This window comes from Ochotona curzoniae, unplaced genomic scaffold, assembly GCF_017591425.1.
Source record: "Ochotona curzoniae isolate NIBS_2020 unplaced genomic scaffold, NIBS_Ocur_1.0 patch356, whole genome shotgun sequence".
In the NCBI taxonomy this organism is placed as follows: Eukaryota; Metazoa; Chordata; class Mammalia; order Lagomorpha; family Ochotonidae; genus Ochotona; species Ochotona curzoniae.
In genome coordinates this window covers 283,763-303,950 of record NW_024466924.1, presented here as the reverse complement: position 1 = coordinate 303,950, position 20,188 = coordinate 283,763, and the positions used below count along the sequence as shown (strand labels likewise).

The 20,188-nt window shown below is 54.2% G+C and overlaps 1 protein-coding gene across 1 annotated transcript in view; it reads left to right on the top strand.

The window, feature by feature from the left end:
- The first annotated feature begins 3,746 nt into the window (after positions 1-3,746).
- Positions 3,747-20,188, top strand: part of LOC121167275 (protein HEG homolog 1-like) — a 77,186-nt gene continuing 60,744 nt past the window's right edge. Inside the window, exon 1 of the mRNA XM_040996714.1 lies at positions 3,747-4,102. Coding sequence (XP_040852648.1) covers positions 3,814-4,102 — 289 coding nt within the window. The 5' untranslated portion in view covers positions 3,747-3,813. The remainder of the gene's footprint in view (positions 4,103-20,188) is intronic.

Below are 20,188 nucleotides of genomic sequence, written 5' to 3'. Positions count from 1 at the left end.
GCTCTAGGAGGTCAGAGACTCAACCAGTACCTAACACAGAGCCAGGCATAGACGGATGACTTAGTTAATATTTATTGATCAAATTGAGAAGGTTCCCGTGTCGGGTTCTAGGGATACAATGATGCATAAGGCCTGGGTTTCTCCCAAAAAAGCAATTCACAGAATGGGAGGGTAAGCAGGGTGAGCAGAAGAGAGGATGAGCAAACAGACCCAAGTGTAATGGATGAGAAGGGCATAAAAGAGATAAGCAGGCCTGATGTATCAGAGGAGACAGTGATGCCTTAGCACAGCTCACCTGCCTCCAGCAGTCCAGATCTCTGTTGATTGATCTGTCAGCCCCCTTGGGGCCCTTGAGTCATCAGCATGCTGGGACTGCTGCTGAACTGCTGCTTCCATGAGGTTACCTTTGTAACTCAACCAAGGCAGTGCCACTCTACACTGGCACACATCTGTGAGGCACCACCCTTAGGGCCTGGACACACTATTCAGCAAGCAACATTTTAAGAGACCTGGCTACAATGAAGGCAGCATGCAAAGCACTGGGTACCTTCCCAGCAGCTGTTGACCAACCCTAGGTTGCCTCCCATTTGGGTAGCAGGAACACACCTGGCTTATTTACCTTGGTGCCAGGGCATTTACTCTCCTCTGAACCACACCATGTTAAAGTGGATGGGCACTGGGATCTCACTTAATTCAATACCCTAGTTGTAGGAAGAAGGAAGCTGAGGGTGCAGAGATGAATCTCCTCTAACCTCCTTACCCCTCTTTCTTGGTCTATGTATCTGGACTACATTTCCCAGCCTCCTTTGCAGTTTGGGTGAATCACATGATTATGCCTGTCCCATTGGGATTCTAAGAGGAAGTGAAGCATGCCACTTCCAGGACTGGTCCCCCAAAGCTTCCCTTGCACACAGTACCATGTTTTCCCCTCTGGAATGCTGTTCCCCAGGGCAACTTTGGAAGCTAGACATCAGAGAATGGCAGAGCCATTACAGTAGGAATTCCTAAGGAATGTGTGGGGAAGAAGCCACCCCATGCAACTGCATCAGTGTCCCATGCTGCTTATGCATCTATGGGGTTACGGTATTGCATCTTGTGGGGAGTGGGTGGACAGTGGCATTGTTTGTTGGTATGTCCTAGCCCACATCCAGGAGCATTGGGGCAGGTGGAGGAAGCAATGGACACCCTGCTGAATGCACTTTGGGGCAGCCCCTCTCAGTCGCTGAATGGGTAAGGAATGCTCAACTCCTCATTTGGCCCAGGAATTTGGTCTGAGCTGCTTTCCTGCCCAGCTCATTCTACATCACTCAGCTTGCAGGATGGGACTCGATTTGAGCTGGCACCTGATACATCTGGCTGGCTCCAGAGGGGATCTCTTCCTAGCCATGTGAAACGATCGTCTGGATTTTCAGATCCCTGGGAAGGCAACACTGCAATTATCCCTAGACACAGGTTTTGCACCTCTTTGCTAGTGTGGACCAAAAGATTTTTCTTTTAAATAAAGATGTATTTGTTATTTATTTGAAAAGCAGAATTTCAGAGAGAGAAACTGAGAGATCTTCTATTTGTTGCTTCATTTTCGAAATGGCTACAGCAGCCAAGGCTGGGCCAGACCAACACCAGGAGCCTAGAGTTTCCCCTCGATTGCCCCCATGAGTGCAGGGGCCCAAGCTCTTGGGGCTTCTTCTGCTACCTTCCCAGACACATTAGCAGGGAGCTAGATCAGAAATGGAGTTGCTGGGGCTCGAAATTCCTGGGCCTGTGGGATACCAGTGATGTAGGCAGAGACGTGACTTGCATGGCTGCAATGCCAGCTTCACTGTAGCACTCCTTAGCCCTCATCTAGAACAAGCCTTGTTGCACAGAGGAACAAACTAATGGTCTGATCACACAACTAAACAGTGTTCAAGTCAGGCGAAGCTGCAAAAGCTTTAAGACCAGGTCAGCTACCACTTCCCCCTCTGGCTGTTGTCTTTTGTGTCCTGGGAGAAGGACAAAACAAAAAACAGCTGGGATCCCTCTGCCGTGTGACCCATCTTTTCCACAGGTTTTCCCCAGGTCTCCTCCTATTACTACACAAGATAAGCCCTATCCAGCAAATAGATACCCTGACCTTGATCATCTCTTGGAGAAGGCGAAGAGACGATTAGAGAGCGATAAACCTGGGGTGCTTGAAGGGGAGGAGCAGGTGGCAGGTGCATGCTGTCTCTGAATCCACATGAGAAGCCTGCAAGGCCCCAGGATCTGTACGCTCTGCTGCTTGCCTGGGAGGGTGACCCTTGCATGCAGTGTTTCTGCAATGTGTGGTGTCTTCACCAGCTGGGGCCTGTCCGGCTGGCCGGGCCCAGGCAGCTGTGTGGTCCTTGCCTGTGATCCCAAGAATCCCGTTCAGAGAAGCTGTGTTGTGGGACAGCCGTGAGAGCAAACCGAGTCACTCACAGGATGCCTTCTTAGAAAGACCTGGGAATTCCATGTTAAGAGCCCTGGAAAGCTGGGTTTATTTTTGTGATTCTTAAGAAAACAAAATAAATCTAACTCCTTACCCCTCACCCCCTTGGTGAAGGTGAGCCTGTTTACACACAACAGACTTTTTTTTTTTTTTTTTGCCAAATGACTCACTTGTACTGAGTCACCAGTGAGCGGGGCCTGCGCGCATCTGCAAGCCGCCCTGGACAGGGTGATGCGCTTTTGCCCTTGGTGGGTGGGTCATGGAGATGGGGAGACAGATGCAGGCAGGAGAGGAGAGATGGGATGGAGAAGCGGCTGGGGCCTCATGTGTCCACGAACATTAGACAATTAGATGCAGTCTCCAATTCAACTCAGGGGGGTCCGGTATTCATTTCGGGTGTCTGAGTTGTTGCAAAGTTGGGGGCTGGGAACAGAATCAGCGCAGTCCCAGTCACTCCCCGATAAATCATGGTAATCTTTGGGTCTAGCTTCGGGGTCTTGGGCAAATTGTTTTCCCACCATGAGCCTCTCCTAAATCCTAAAGTTTAGACATTTGATTTTTTATTCGCCTAACCTGTAGCTTGCAGCCCTTTTCCTGAGTTCGCCCCAGGGGGACCTGAACTTTTCCTTTTCTCTTTCCTATGGCCTGGCTGGTAATCCATCCTGGCCGTGATTTCTCCGCGCAACTCTTGGTGTGAGCCAAAGGCAGCGGGTCGGATGGGGCCAGGATCCAGGCTTGGGGAGGAACCGAAGCTTGCCGTCCCGGCCAGAGGGCGACAAAAGGAGGTGGGTGGCGCTGGGGAGGAAGGTGCCTCGAATCCGCTAGGCAATAGCCAGGCGGGGAGTGGAGGGCGGGGCCCCACATCCCTCCCGTGCCAGAGAGTACTAGGTGTAATCGAGTTAGTGCTGATCACCACTCAACTCGCCGGGACCCGCCTTTCGCCGATGCAGGGAGTTGGAAAAAGTGGTTCTGCTCGGGAAGGCTTCTTTTCTCTCCCATAGCGCAGAGCGCGGCGGTGAGGGGCGCGCGCGAGCGGCGGGTCCCGGCCACGGCGGGCTGCGCCCCCGCCCCCTTCCTGCCTCTCCCCGCCCCCGGGCCGCGCGCCGGCCGGGTGATGTCAGCCCGAGGAGGAGCCGCCCGCCCCGCGACCCGCCCGCGCTAATTAGCATGGAGCGGCGCCGCGGGCCGCCCCCGCCGCGCCCGCCCGCCCCCGGCCGCCCGCCCGCGGCGCCCACAACTTTTGAGGCGGGGAGCGCGCTCGCAGCCCCACTTCGCTCACTTCCCGACCCCGCGTCCCTCGCGCCCGCGGCTGCCCCGCGCTCGCCCCGCGCGCCGGGCATGTGAGCGCGGGCGGCGCCGCCACCATGGCCTCGCTGCGCGCCTCGCGGTGGCCGCCGCCGCCGCTCCTGCTGCTGCTGCTGCTGCTGCTACCGACGATGGTCCCCGGCGGGACGCGGGGCCAGCCGGCCAGCCCCGTGCCTGGCACGCCCCTGACCGGCGCCTGGATGCCTCAGACCCCCGAGGGCGGCCCTGAGTGGGGGCCAGAGCATCGTGACGGGCCCACGCCCCCAGACCCCAGGCAAACTGCCCCGGGGCTGGGCGCCCCAACACGGCGGGGACACCCGGGTCTGGTCCCCCGAGGCCGGAGCACGGGTGAGTAAGAAGCCGGCTGGGCGCTGCACAAGCCTGGAGCAGGCGGGTGAGGGGTGGGGGTCGCGTCCCCAGCCCTTTTAGGCCCTTCGGCGCTGCGCGACCCTGGCGTGCGTGCGTGGGGACCCTGAGGTTGGGAGGGAGGGAAGCTTATGCAGGTGGCTGCCCCGGGGGTGTGACCATCCTGTCTGCTACCCATCTTTTAGAAGCAAACTTATTACGGTGGGGGTGCCCTTCGTCCACCCCTCCCGCTGTGGGACCAGGGGAAGGGGAGGGGGAACGGACCCCCGCGTGGCCGTGTCCCGCCTTGGGGCTGGTGTCCGGCCGCTGACCGGTGCCATTCTCTTTTCCCCCACTATACAACGCAGTTGGCCTCTCCAGGTACAGAGCTCAACTTTTCAAACCTAAATAACGTATTTCTTCATGGAAGGGTTTTTGTGCAGAGGACCTTAGCCAGGACAAAGGATGTAGTTTGGAACCAAATCATCCACTAGTTCTACTCTGAAGCAGAGGAACTGGGGCGTGGTTAGGGTGTGTGTGTGTTTGTGTGTGTGCAAGGTTGAACACCCTCTTCCCCTCCCAAGACAAACCCGCACACAGGACCCTTCATGTCTGGGACATCCGCCCACCTCCTTCTCTGGGAGCTGCTTCTCTAGGCGAGGCCACTGCCTGTCCCATCCCTGCTACCTTTAGCGGCCAAGGTCCTCCTTTGGGTCTGGAAAGAAAAGCAAAGAACTAAAGTGGAACCCCAAAGGCAGTGCCATTGTGGCCCGTCGAGATTGTCTCTTTTGGGCTCAGTTTCTCCATCTGCAAAATGGAAGTCATGAGCCCCCTTCCCGCTAGGCCTTCTAGTGATGATGTGACAAAATGAAAGTAAAAGGTGAGTGGAAAGTGCTTTGAAGAGAGTCCCTCCCGCACTGGAGGGAGTGGGTGTCTTCCTGTTAGTGACATGGAGGTGGCCTGGAGAGGCCAGGCTCTTGGCAGGTGTGCCAAGTCGTTGGTGTTAAGTTTCACGCGTCGCAGAAGCTTTCTGCTGTGCGGAGGAGCTGGCTGTAGCCCACCCAGGGGCGCTCCCTGAACTCAGGGAAGACACTTGGTCCTTGTGAATTGGCAACTCGCTGGTGTGAGATTGGGAAACCGAGGAATACCGAGCGGCAGTGAATGGAAAAAGACACTGTTCCAAAGGGCTGCGGGAGCCAGGGCCCCTTGGGACCTTGACTTTAGGCGACTCCCAACACTGTTGGAGTGTCCGCAGGAAAGGGGCCCAGATCATAAACGAAAACATTTCCTGACTTTCTCTGGCTGCAGCAGTAACGCAGGAGCACTCAAGGCTGGAGTGTGGCCGTGAGCCTTTATATGCAGAAAATGGGGTGCGGGAGTGGACTCTTCAACAGGGGCACCGGGAGGCTGGGGTAGTTTCCCCTGGCTGATATTTCAGATCTCCTTGGCCCACAGGCCCTGGCCTTGTTAGGGAGGGCGTGAAAGGGATGGTGAGATGGGGGAATTGGGGGTGTCCCTGATGAGTGAGGCTGTGCAGGAGTCTCCTTTCTTCTTCACAGCTGGGAAACCCCACAGATCCTGGATGGGGGTTACAGAGTGGTAAAGAATCAGGACCTCAAGTGACCCTCACTGTCCTCGTAGCCATGGCAGGTGACTGTTGGTCTGGCCTTGGCAGCCTCTCCCAGTGTGATCTGATGTGGGGAGGTACAGTGTGAGCATAATGGAGACTTTGGGTACAGGAGGCCCTGGCCAGAATGCACTGGAGAGTCCCAGAAAGCAGGGAGGGAGGGGGCGAGGTAGAAGATCGTTGTCCTTCTCTTAGCTAAGGTGCCCATTCTTCCGGTGGCTCCACCAAGGCTGCTCAAGCAGTGCCTGGGCTTCAGCTGGCCCAAGCCCCAGTGTCAGGTGGAACTTTGGAAATGGGAGAGCAGAGGAGAGAAGAAACTGATGGCTTGCTGCAGACCGAATATGGCTAAGCACCCAGGCAGGACCTATGCTTGTTGTCTGATAGTGACGCCAGCAAAGTCAGGGAGGGAGAGCAAATACACAACAAAGGAGAGAACCCGTGGGCAAGTCAGCGATCCAAGGGGCGGGATGGTCAGGAGTTTATATTTTGTTACCAGGTATCCCTTGGGTTCTGGCACTTGTCTCACAAAACAGCAGGTCTCAAGGCTGAAAGAAGGGCCTCTGAGAGGTGAGCCACATTGTATCCCGTGCAGATGTCGCCCTTGCCAGATGTCCCCCCCCCCAGCACCCCTGACAGATGGCCCTCCAGGCCCCGCACCAGTGCTTTTGTATTTGCTACTCAGGAGCCCTTCATTTGATGGCTGGCAAAATCACCTGTGTCTTCTTGTGGCTATGGGGCACTGGTGGTCAGCATCTGGCCCTTGGGGCTTGGGCCTCCAAATATTGAGGGTACTTTCAGAAGCTAGTGGAAAATGCAGTTTAGGCTGCTGCCAGATACTTTGAAATCCATGCATAGTTCTTCTGCAGTGTGTATCAACTTTTTGAAGATCTCTCACAGACTGGTGTCCTTTGCAAGGACCAGAAATGTTCTTTTCTTCCCTGGAGGGCAGGGAAGGGGGGCTGTTTCTAGCCCTTGTGGCAGAATGTAGGGTTCTCAACACTGTGTTCCATGTGTGGTTGTGTGTGCCTGTATCAGACTGGAGAGTAGCCCCCTGTTCGTGAGGCCATTGTTGAACTTTTGTATCCAATTGTTACTCTCCCCATTGTCCCCATTGTCCCTGCACTTACTGCAGGTGTTTGGGCCCAAGGTGATGGATGCTGAAATCCATAGGGTCTCTTTTTCTGCCTGTGTGTTCTTGCTGCTCAAGGCTTCCCAGCCACAGTTCTAAACTGAGCACTGAGTTGATATGCCTTGATTTTGCACTCCAGAGGTCTCGCTTTCATTGTGAAATCTGCAGATGAAGGTCAGGGAGGGGGGGAGGCTTAAATCATAATGCAAATCAGTGCAGAAGGGAAGAACTTTCCCACCCAAAGGGGAAATGACGGCCAGCAGCTAAGCAGCCAGTCCAAGGAAGAATAATCTTAGAAAAATGCAGCTCCCTCGGGGAAAGGAACTGCCTTGAGCTCAGCCCCTTTCTGAGCTGTTAAATAGCTGTCCCCTGAATTGCTCTAACTTTGTGGGCCAAGTTCGTCATTGAACTTGGCTGCTGGGAGAGCCAGCATGGCAAGGTGCGGTGAAGGCTGGGTTAGACAAGAGCAGCCCCACGAGGATGAGGAAAGTGCCACCTGTCTGTGGGGTCGGGGTAGGTTCCTGAGAAACCCACTGGCTTCCAGAGGGGTGCCCTCTATAGGAGTGTGGGCATAGGGATTCACCAGGGCACTTTGAGTACTGTGTGGCATCATCACCATTGTTCTGTGCTTATATCACTTCCCCAGGCCTGTGTGTGCAAATGCCCAACTGATGTCTTTGCTCCGGAGCAGAATGGTGTGGACAGAGGGACTCTCAAAGGGATTTGATGCCCGTGTTGGTCGTTATGGTCTCCGAGGCCATGGCAGCAACAGCGAGTCCCTGCAGTGGTCCCCACACCTTCCAGCAGCCCTGCCCAGCTGGCTGCAAGTCGTCCCTGATTGCAGATGCTTCAGAAAGAAGCCCCCAGGGACAGATGGCAGTGTGGTTTCCAAAGTCACTCACCACCCCCTCCATTGGCTCCCTCCTTCCCTCGCTCTGCCTCCTCCTGTGTGAGAAGATCTCTGGTGTCACAAAGACTCCTCAAGGAACTGGCAGGGACATGCACACACGACTTTGCTCCTTGTGTAGACTCGTAACTTGGAATGCGTGTGTGGGTGGGTGCATTAGTTGGCCCTTATCCCACCCAGCTCTCAAAACACTCAAGGAGGGATGGCATTTCCTTCTGACAAGCATGGACACCGAAGGCTGGTGGGGTCAGGTTACACCACACACAGGGTAGGCAGGATTTATGACCAAATCTGCTTGCACACTCGACAGTCGTGTAGAATCTCCGTTTGCTTCTCTGTAAAATGGAGCCGTGGTTGTGCTGGATGGCTCAGGTACCACCCCCTACCCCCGCCTTCTCAGCATCTCTTCCTCATCCTCAGGCTCCTGCCTTTTTTGTAGAGATTAGGGACCATGATTAGGGTTTGGGGAGAGCTCTGGAGACGGCATTGGGGACGACCCACAGAGTAGAAATCCTGGTTTCCATATATATATATTTTTTAATTGTGCAAGAGCATATGTTTTTCTGCATGTAGAAAAAAATACATTTTGGATAGAGATTGTGAATGCAGCCCTCCTTACAGACTGATCCACAGGCTGCTGTGCCAGAGGTGGCCGCACTGCTGGTCAGCCAAGCTGAGATGGCTGACTTTATGCGTGAGCTCTTTCCTGAGAACGCTGTGGCAGGGGCTGCTGTCACAAGGCGGTTGCTACAAGTACTTTCTCAGCACTAAGAGAGGGCAAAGGGGACCCCACTCAGAAGCTCTGATTCCCCCCCTTCTCACACACCCGCTGGCCGTCCGACCCGCGAGGGCAGAGAGGAAGCTGTTACCATCCCGCCTGTTCCCTTGCCTTTTGCTGGAGAGTGGCAGATGTCCCCGACTACGTCACATGGGACTGCTTTGTACATCCGGAAGTGCTCACCAAGTCCTCGCCGTGCTGGGAATTGCTGTGCCAGCTGGCGTGGAAGTTATGTTCATCCATGCACCCTCTCCATCCCCCACGCCCTCCTGCTGTGAGCACCCGTCTTGTTGGGATCACAGACATCAACCCTGTAAAAAGTGAAGACTCATAAGCCAAGAAAGTGAGTGATTCAGAAGCCAAGAAAGGGCCTCAAATGACCGTACTGACCAGGGCAGTGGTGCAGATGGAGATGGCTCAGCTGTGGCAGGCAGAGCTGGAGAATCCAGGGAGGCCATGCCGACGTGGTCCGGCCGAGAGTTCAGGAGGTCGCTGGCGTCAGCAAACTCTCCCAGGTTGAAGACAGCAGGTGTTTAGGATGTGGGTGACCCACAGGCAGGCAGGCCAGAGGAGAGGACTCTGAGGAATGAGCTGCTGGGCTCGGCAGGCCCTGGAGCAGCGGAAGGAAGGCCTGGGGAGGAGGCGCTGCCGCTCAGGGCCTGCTGGGATGCAGGTTCCCTACGTCCACCCCGGGGAGGCAGCCGCTGAGCACGCTGGCCCACTGTTCCCGTGTGCTTGCTGTCGGGGCCGTGTGGGTGCCACACAGACAGACCTGTCCGCCCAGCGGGGGCTGCAGGTAGCGGGAGGCATCGGGAAGAGATGGAAAACAGGACACAAGCAGGCTTGGTGGACAGCCGAGTATGTGGAACTGACCTTGAGGGAAGCCAGGGCCAAGTTCCGCCTGGAGAGGCAGTGTGGTCTGATCCTAAAATGTGACTCAGGTCGGTTCACTCGGGCGCAAAGCCCTCGCAGAGTTGGTGTGGTCGTGAGAGTTAGCCCTCCGCCCCCACATCACTGCACATGCCACCTGGGCTGCCTGTTTGTGCTGCACTTTTCACCTCGGGTGATTTTTACTTTTTATTTTATTTTTAAAAAATATTTGTTTATTTTTGTTGCAAAATCAGATACACAGAGAGGAGGAGAGACAGAGAGGAAGATCTTCTATCTGATGATTCACTCCCCAAGTGAGCGCAACGGCCGGTGCTGCGCCAATCCGAAGCCAGGAGCCAGGAAATTCCTCCAGGTCTCCCACACAGGTACAGGGTCCCAAGGCTTTGAGCCATCCTTGACTGCTTTCCCATGCCACAAGCAGGGACCTGGATGGGAAGTGGAGCTGCCAGGATTAGAACAGGTGCCCACATGGGTTCCTGGCACGTTCAAGGCAAGGACTTCAGCTGCTAGGCCACTGCACTGGGCCCAATTTTCACTTTTTATTTTTAAAAATGTATTTATTTTTATTCAAAAAGATATACAGAGAGGAAAAGAGACAGAGAGGAAGATCTTCCGCCTACTGATTCACTCCCTAAGTGGCCACAGTGGCCGGAGCTGAACCGATCTGAAGCCAGGAGCCAGGAGCTTCTTCCAGGTCTCCCTCACATGTGCAGGATCCCAAGGCTTTGGACTGTCCTACACTGCTTTCCCAGACCACAAGCAGAGAGCTAGATGGGAGGGGGGCCACCAGGACATGAACCGACACCCATATGGGATCCTGGCAGCTTGCAAGGTGAGGACTTTTAGCTGCTAGGCTACCACACTGGACCCCTCAGGTGATTTTTAAATATGAAGCAAATGCTTTTCTGTCTGGAGACTCTTTAGGCGGAAGATGGGGAGGGAGAAAGGCCACTGTGGCCAGATCAGATCAAGGCCACAAGAACCAGAGCCAGGAGTTGCCTGCAGGTGCCTTGGAGGGTCCTGCAGCAGCTCCCAGATGACCACGTGGCGTACTCAGGCTGTTCGATGTCCTAAGGAGCCAGAAAGACCATCTGCAAGTCTGCAGGACTTGCTAGAAAAGGACATGGTCCTTAGGCTCCAGGATGCTTGGCCTGCATTGAACGGCACCAGCTTTCCTGCCTTGTCAAAGCGTTTGGGGATAGCTTACAGGTCACATGGCATGGCGGGCAAGGGTTTCCGTTCCCAGTTCCTGGGGTGACGTAGGGCAAGTCTCTGACCTCAGCAGGAACCTGCTCCCCACCACTCCCTGCCCCCCAATCTCTGTAGGGAAGGAGCTGAGCTCCTGGACCGAACAAACGTAGATTTGAGAAGTTGACATGTCTGTGAGTAAGTTGGAAGGTGAAGACCAGAGAGGAAGGACAGTGACAGGAAGAGGGCAGAGGCCAAGGTCAAGCCCTCCACGTGGCTCTGCCTCTGTCCATGGAGCTCACACTGCCGAACCAGAGGAGATAGCAACAGCTACATAGGAGAGAGACACCTCATGGTGACCTACTGGGGTTCATGGTGCGAGTGGTTCCAGTGGTGACCAGGTGCCAGGCCAACACAAAAAACCACCCCCATTTTCCTTCCCTGGGTGGAAGGGGGAGATGGAAACGGCTTCAGCCTGTGCCAGCCTCACTCAAGGAAATCCCTAGAATGTTCTTTCCATCCTTAGCACAGAGAGCCAGATTTGAGGGTTTGAAGTCAGAACAACTTGGTACACTGTCCCTTGTCTGCGGAGACCAGCTGAAGGCACAGGGAGCCATGAGGATGGGATCCTGAGGGCGCGTGAGGCGTTGGGACTCACCGATGAGCCTTGGAAAAGCAGGCATGCCTGGACTTCTGGGGCCGCTGTGTGTCCTCCCGCAGATGACAACCCCCCCGGCGCTGCCAGTGCGCAAAGTATCTGCGATCGACCTCATCCTGGATCTCCCTGTGGGGTCACCTGTCACATCTCCCAAAACGTTGTGTGCGTTGTGCATGGAAGTTCCATCCATTCTCCAAAATAATCCAAAGGCAGCTGGCGAGAATGTTCTGCTTAGCTCTGTGGAAAGTCAGTGAATCAGTTCGAGCCATTAACAGCATTGTTAGAATAAGTGCTTTCTTCTCAAGCACCTGCCCTTTCCCTGAGAGGTGTAGACTCCCTGGGGTAGGTGAATGCTGTGGTTGCTGAGCGATTCTCTGGGAGAGTCCTGCCTTGCAGCAGTGGACAGAGATGGCAGTGGTGGCCCGGGGGCCATCAGAAGACCTCTGGTCTTGCTGCTGGCATTGGGAAGCTGCTTCATGTCACTAGGTCTCTCTCTATATATAAGATGTATGTATGTGTTTATGAGACAGAGATCCTCCACCTGCTGGCTTATTCCCCAAATGGCCACGATGGCCAGGCTAGGCTAGGCTGAAGCCAGAAGCCTGGGACTGCATCTGGGTCTCCCTTGTGGTTAGTAGGGGCTGAAGCACTAGGAGCATCTGCTGCTGTGTATGCCAGGTGCATTCGCAGGGAGCTGGACCAGAAGTGGAGCAGCTGGGAATCGAACCAGTGCCCACATGGGCTGCTGGTGTTGCAGGAGGTTGGCCCAGTCTGCTGCACTACAATCCTGGCCACTGGTCTGTAGGTGTAGTCATGTTCAAAAGAGGTGTGGTGACATCTGTGTTGCTGCTAATAAGACTCACAAGGCTTTTGGAAGAGAAGCAAATAGGATTAAGGCCGTGAAGGCACTTGTAAAGATAGGTCCGAGTGATTGTAATCTTAGGGCAGTGAACTAAGACCTTGGAAAAGTTCCTTAAGCCCTGAGCCGGTTTCCACGTCTGTGAGACGGTTTCCTGGTGGCATTGTCAGGGTGAAATTAATCAGCCCGTATCGGCATGCCTTGTATACGCGCACACCCGAGTGTGTGTTAGGTGTTAGAGTGACTTGTCGCCCTGGGCTGCAGCTGTCTCCGAGTGCTGCTTTTCTTCGTCCCAGCAGATCTGCTCCCTGGTCAGCTGTGTCCAGGCGTTCACGTGTGTTTGTATGGACTGGCAGCAGTTGTAAATGCAGGTACCTGTGCCCCCACAGCAGCCCTCTGTTGGTTGGAGATGCCCTGGCGCCCATTCACGCACTCAAGTGCAGGCAGTGACCACGCAGGAGGGATACCACTGCCGTCCTTGGAATCCTGCCTCCCCGGGGGAGGCGCCCGCCCACCCAGCCCTTGGTGGGGGTGGTGAATGGGGAGGGGTCGCTCTGTCCCTTGGGTCATTCACTCTCCACGTGTTGAGTTCTTGTTGGCAGGTTTTTGTAGTGCTTCGTTTTCCCCTCCTTTACTTTTCATTCTTTCGGTAGTTTTGTAATCTATTTTTTTAAAATCAGAACTGGGTTTGAGTCTCATTTTACTGCTTGCTGGGTAACTCTGGGCAGATGACCTCATGTTGCTGGAAACACAGAAACACAGTGTTAACAAGGGGGCAGCCTCAGAGGACCAGGGTGACAGTGCGCTTGTGACTTGCTCAGCCGTGTGACCACATGGGTCAAATGCTGTATGTGTTTCTGCTGAGATAATAAACCATGATGCTGCTGCTGCACACTATAGTAGTCAGGTAATGACAGCTGGTATTGGCCTTTTCCTGTGTGTCTTCCCCATCTCCTCTTTGTTGGAATTCCCTGGCTTTGCTTGCCCCCCAGCCCCACACTTTCCTTCTTTCTGTTTTATTTCTCTCCGTAGGTTCCCTCCTCCTTCTGTTTTTTTTTCTTTACTGACTGCCTTTTTTTTTTTTTTAGATTGTGATGCTGTTTGATTCTAGAATGTCAGGGTTCCCTATCTCCTTGCAGAAGGTGTCATCACAAACTTTTTTCTGCTTTTCCCCCTCAGCTATATTTTAGGGGTTCTTCCTGGGGTTCCCCTCGAGGCCTCTTCCCTGCTGTAGCTATAGTGTCTCCTAATTCACCGTGGGAAATGTCCCTGAAGAATCCTGCATCCCTGATTCCCTCCTGGGTGCAGGCAGCTTCCCAGAGCTTGTAAAATCAGTTCTGGAGCAGAATGCAGGAGAGCCAGCTAGCGCTACCACCTCCCCTGTCGCCCTGTCCTGCCTGCCCTGTCCTGCCTGCCCTGCCCCGCCTGTCCCCTACACTGCTGTTGCTGCTGGCCCGCCCACGTTTCTGGCTCACCTCCCCCCCCTTCTTCCTCCCTGCCCCATCACTACTCTTCTCCCCCTTTCCTCCTCGGATCCAGGATGTTGTTTTCCTTGCCTTTTGATTGTCTCACTAACCTGGCAGGTCTCCTTTGGTGGAGCCCTGCCACCAGCTAGCTTCCTGTCTGGGAGTGAGCGAGGTTACAGTGACCACGCAGGAGGGCAGGTGCCCCTCCTCTAGCCCTGTGCCCTGGGCCTCCTCAGCCACGCGTGACCCGAGAGCTGCTGGCCTTGCTTCTTTCTCATGGGGGCCCCTGAGCTTTAAAAAAAAAAAAAACCAAAAAAAAACCTCTTTTTGTGCTCTGTGGAGCTTTTGTTTTTCAAAGGACCAGAGGGGCCAGGAAAAATAGGGATAGCAAGGTGAAGTGTCCTCCAGAAACCTGGTGACACCCCCCAACTCTCCTACCCCACCCGCAGGCACACACACAAAGCCTTTTGTTCCTTTATTGAGCGGAAGGGCAATCTTCTGACCTTCGACCCTAGGGCTTTTTTCTCAAGGCCTTTATTTTTAAATGTATAGAATTATTTTTAAAGTTAAGTGCCGAGGTCACATCAAGGTCCTTTATCCTTCTCTGCTGCCCAGAGGGGCCAGTTCTGTTTCTGGAAGGCTGACCCCTGACCCTGTCTTCCAAGCCTGGGCTTGGTCCCATTAGGTCTATCTTTTCTCCCCGGAGGATGCTAGGGCTTGAACAAAAGCCAACACCCTCTGTGGAGTGCCGGAGGGGGAAGGGCCGTGTGCCTGGTAAACCCTACACTTGACACACTAGGAAATTCTTGCCAGAGGCTTTGAAAAATCCCATGCCTGCATCTCGCAAGTCCAGACACTTCCCACTGGGTAGGAGCTTGCTTTGGGCTGCTCCTTTCAGACTAAGAAGCAGGAAGGAAATGAAACTCGCGGAGAGCCCCCGGACTGGCCAGCTCCAAGGGCCGAGCCTTTTGTTCCCACAAACGCATTTGGCTCCCGAAGGTCCTCCACCCAGAATCATTACATCCGCAGCCGTTTTTTCAAAACACAGCCCAGAGTGGCCCAGCTGAGTGGGTGGCTGCCTTTCTAGGGGATATGAGAGCCCCCTTCCCCTTGTACCCCCCCCTACGGTTCCTGCCCGGCCCCAGAATATCCCACTGCTGCCCATCCGGCCTGGAATCCCCCTAGCTGGAAGGGAAGGGCACGCGGGTCCTAGCCGTGAAAGGACCCCACTCTCTGGAGGAGAGCCTGGTGGCAGTGTGACAAGGTGGGTTTCTTGAGCCAGCCTGTCTTCCCAGGCACTTGACCCAAAACAGGAGCATCACAGAGATTTATCTACTGTTCAGCTCCCATACAAACAGTAAGCTCCTGAAGGCAGATTCTGTCTCATCTTTGTAATCCTCACAGTGTCTTACTTATAGTGAGTGTTCAGTAAATACGTATTTTTATTATGAAAAGTGCAGAAGGTGGGACGTAGCATTTTGAGCATATATTTCGGTGGTGATGAGTGATGAGTGCAATCACGCCATGGTTCGCCATCACCGCCACCTGTTCTCCCGGAAACTTCCCATCATCCCACATTAAGTCATAACTCCCCATCCCTCCCCCACCCCGGTGCAATGACCTCCCTGCTACTCACTGTGTTTGTGATTTTCCTGTTCTGGGTAACTCATATGGGTTAACAAGGTATTCCTTTAGCTGTCAGTCAGAACGCCCCCTTTCCCAGGTTGCACCTGCTTCATTGGGACCTAGAATTTATGGAAATGTCATAAAACTCCCAGGTGCCTTCAGACACATAAAGGCATCATCCCTACCTCGTAAAAGAGGCTGTGGCGCGAGTCCTCTCTTTTACAAGGGACCTTGGTTGCAGGTGCTAAACAGGTGTTTTCCGTGCCCGTACCCTTCAGACAGCCCATACTCACACGTCAACGCACATTTTCTCCTGCGCTGTTGAGTAGATCCCTTTCCTATTGGTGCCTGGAATAGAGACTGAATTACAACCATGCCCACAGCAGTGTCAGTGGAGTGATACCATTCTGTCCTGTGCCTCACCTGCATCGTTTACAGTAACGTTTCAGGGTTCACCCCTGTGGGAAGTACATTTTTTATTTTTTAGAATGAGAAGTAACACTGCAGGTCCATGTATTTGTCATAAATCGGTTCACTTTGTCCCAGAAGGGATTCCAAGCAGCAGAAGCCTGCCCAGGGGGCTGGGGGTGGGGCCAGGCGGCTGGGGCAGAGTCACAGGTGCGGCTGGTGCTTGGAGAGCTCCATGGTGCATGGGAAGCGCCAGGATCACCACCTTCGTCCCAGTGTGTGGCAGGGGAGCTCTCTGTCTTGTTTGACTGCAGTGCCTTCTGGGAGGATGTGATGACGGAGAAGGGGGCCAGTGAGACTTTGCGGCAGCCATCTCACATGCGCTAGTAATTGATGGACAGTTTGTGGCTCGAGCCCACAGACAGCTTTGGAGGTGGCTCAGTGCGCTTGGCGATCTCCTGGTAGCGCAGCTGTAGCTTCACCTGCAGGTTTTGCTGTGGGAGGCGGTGGGGGAAGAATAGAAAGAGACAGGGCCAGGTCAGGCTGCAGCTCACCCCAGGACGGAAGAGGGCAAAAGAGGCAGGGACGACTTCAGGGTAGGGGAAAAGTGGACAGAAGGACGCGGATTGGAGCCCTGCAGAGAAAAGCTGGGATCTAGTGCCATGGGCTGGGAGGCTCAGGTGGGTCTGGAACCACAGGCTGGAAGGCCTAGGGGGTTCTGGGACCACAGAGGGCCCAAGGGGAGCCCAGACCTGAGAGGGGAGCAGGTACGTCGTGGATTGTAAGGGCTCACAGGCCGCCAAGTTCCCTGTGGAAGCACATCTAATTTCACTAACTTTCAAAAGCATTTCAGAGGCACAGGCTGAAGGGGAGCCCATAGTCCAGTGGTTCACTTCCCAGATACCCACACAACTGGGACTGAACCAAGCCGAAGTGGGGAGATGGGAATGTGGCTTGGTAACCCGGTGGCAGGAACTCAGCTGAGCCAAGGCCACTGCCTCCCAGGGTCTGTATTAGCAGGAAGCTGGAGTCAGGAGCCAGAGCTGGGTATGGAATCTAGTCATTCTGATGGGGGACGTGATGGACTTTTCCAGCATGTTCCAATGCCCACATGGTATGTATATACCCTGTTTGTCTGTCCATGCACCAGTTGGCCACCATTAGTTACTGCCACCTTTTTGCTATCACGCACAATGCTGCTCTGTACGTGGATGCAGAAGGGTTTGTCCTGCTCTCATTTCTTTGGCGGTATACCAGATGGCTGGATCCCAGAAGCCCTCTCAGATTCTGAGGCATTGCCATTATTTTTCCATAGTAGCTGCATCATTTTCCATTCTTAACCAGCCAGGTGTGAGGGTACCACAGTGCCCCTTGCACACCTTTGTAAGTCTCTTTTCTCCCTACCCCATGTAAGCAGATGACCCCTCATTCCCCTTCTGGCCTGGGAAACAGTAGAAGATGGACCAAAGTCCCTTGGGACCCTGTGGGAGTCCTAGAAGAAGCTCCTGGCTCCTGGCTTCTGATCGACTCAGCTCTGGCCATTGTGGCCCTTGGAGAGTGAACCAGCAGATGGAAGGTCTTTTCTGTTTCTTTTTCTCTCTGTACATCTCTCTTTCCAATGAAAGTAGATAAATCGTTTTTCAAAGAAAAATCACAAACCTACTCTCCTGTTACTGGTACCTACCACAGTGTAGGTACAAGGCACCACCCCCTTTGTTCTCCGAAAGTGGATCCCAGGGAGACGGGCAGGGGAGAGGTGAGAACAGGAACTCTGTAGCTAGGGATGCTTGTCTGTCTCCTTGTTTCAGACACAGCCTGGTGACCTTAGCCTGGGCAGAGGGACCTTTCCTTTCAGCCTCAGAGCGACACCCTGCAGAGGCCACCTGTGGCCTCTCCTGGCCCCCTCTCAGGACTCCCCGCCCCTGCGGCCCCCGTGTTTCCCTACATCCTATCCCTGTCTTTGCACGTAGGTCTGCACCTCTGGTTCCTCTCCTCCCTCCGCATCCACATTTTCCCTTGGGTCAGTCCTTGCCCAGCTTTCCCTCGCCCGTGCCATCTGCTGCCCATCCTTCCTCCTAGTCTACAGCTCTGGCTGTTGGAACCGCCCGCAGCCAACCGGCGTTTTCACCTTGCAGTTGATCACAGCACCCCAAACTTCACACTTCTGAATCAGACTTTTCTTTGTCCCCCAAACTCAGCGCCCCATGCTGGCTCTGCTCACTCTGCTCCTCCTTCTTTTGCCTCTGTCTGAAAATCATCCCTAGAGTTAGGAGCTGGTTGAGAGCTCTTGCTCAGTCTCCTGGCTAATACCATGCAGCTGTTGTGGAACCATGTCCGGCTGCCTCCGAAGTGCGTGTAATTAGGTGCCTTACAAGCCTCTTAAAGGCCAGTGTGGGGTGGTGCTAAAGGCCGAGGGCTTTATTAAAGCCAACGGGACTGTTTTTGGCTTCGTTCTGCCAGACACTGCCAGCGAGCGAGTAAGACTAGGTGCAGGTGGTATCTACCGCAGGGGTCGTGCGTGACCTGGAAACATGGCTTCCTTCCTTGTTCTGCCCCACGTCTTCCCCCAGGTGCCCTAGGAGTGCAGCACCCCTCAGCTGGACCAGGCTCTCTGAGCATTAAATGAGAGGATGTGTGGAAAGGCATGGAAGGCACCAAATGGATGCGGCTGAGACCTGAATTCAGATGCAGGGGCTCCTTCTTTGTCCATGTGCCCCTGGAGTGCAAACTCAGAGCTGGCGCTTGCCAGGGCAGGGTGGAGGGTGGGCACTCTGAGAGGAAGTGACCTCTTTGCATGACACTCCCTGTACCCTCTGACTCCAGTGCTCAGAAACAATGCGGGCTTAAAAAAAAAAATCCCAACTCACTGGGGGCGGGGCTTTGGCTGGTCAGCAGCTGCTCATTAGGAAATCCTATTCTGGGGCCGCGCCCGCCCCTGTCCCTGTTGACGCCAGCTCCCTAGGCAGACCCTTCTGGACACTGAGACGCCACCCTGGTGACAGTTGGCAGGGTGTGGGGAGGAAGCCAGGCCAAGCAACAAAATGCTCTTGTTAACTTCTTCTCCATTCATAGTTCAAGGGAAAGCCATGGCCTGATGGGACGGTGGGAAGACAGTGCAGAGGGGAGGGTGGTATTGTTGACTCAAAAGAGAATCTGAGAAATGGTCCATGGCATCTGCAGCGTGAGGCCAGTGGCAGGGCACACCCAGGTGAGGGAGTTTGAGGGGTCCCTTTGGGCGGCTAGCCTGGGCTCAGGCAGCGGCACCTGCCTCTTCTGAGCCTCTGGGGGACTGCTTGTGGGTGTCTTGAGGAGGGATGTGGGGCATGGTTCTGCTCCGTCCCAATTCCAAGCCCCTGACACCTCACCTGCAGGTTATCTGTCCCTATCGTGTCCTGTCCACTTGACCCTGGGTTCCTCTGGGTGCTGAACAGGGAGCCACACCATGAACAGAATTTGCTGAAGAACTCAGGACCTCATTGTCAAGGGCATCCTTGACTTTGATAAATAGTTCAACTGCCGATGTTCCCAGGACAAAGCACGGGAGAGTGGAAAGCAGGTGGAGGCTCAGACTCAAACCAGAGCTTGGGTGGCAGTGCGGGCGGACTTGGGAAGGGCCTGGGGCTGCTGTCTGCCCGACCTCGGTGGTTCATTAACCGTTTCCTAAGGAAGTTCACCGGCAGCAAAAGAGCTAGGCTGGCCGTAAGTCTGTTGAACAGCTATAACCTGCTTAGTCCTCACTGTGTACCACTCACTGGACTCCCCAGTTCACTGCTAGAAAGTTCTATGAACCAACCTTGTATTTAAGGCCTGCAGACCTGAAGGAGCAGTCTGGTGGATCAGAGACAGCCCACTACAGGCTGGCTTCTCCAGAACTCCACACATGGGGCCCTTTTGTTCTTTTTCTTAGGAAAGGTTCTACTGGATCTGTTAGAACAGCATGAGATCATATCAGACATAATATTGGGTAATTATGTTTGTATTCAGTGATCCAGGATGAGTGTACTACATACTAAAATGGTGATACAATTTGGTTACTTCTGTAAATTGCTTAAAGCTTTATTTAAAAAGGCCAAGAGAATGCCCGTGTAGTAGCTTAGCAGCTTAAGCCCTTGCCTTACATGCACCAGGATGCCATATGGGTGGGTGCGGGTTCAAATCCCGGCGGCCCTACGTTCCATCCAGCTCCCTGCTTGTGGCCTGGGAAAGCAGTGGAGGACAGCCCAAAGAGACCTGGAAGAGGCTCCTGACTCCTGGCTTCGGATCGGTGTAACTCTGGCCATCATGGTCACTTGGGAGTGAATCAGTGGACAGAAGATCTTCCTCTCTGTCTTTCCTCTTCTCTGTATATCCGACTTTCCAATAAAAATAAAGCAAATCTTACAAAAAAAAAAAAAACGACCAAGAGAAAACAGGGGTGGCAGAGATATCCCATCCACTGGTTCATCCTTAGTGTCTGTAGCTGGTGCAGAAGCCCGAAGCTAGGTATGCCATGTGGGTAGCATGGACCCAAGTACTTGAGAACCGTCACCTGTTGCCTTGTAGGATGCACATT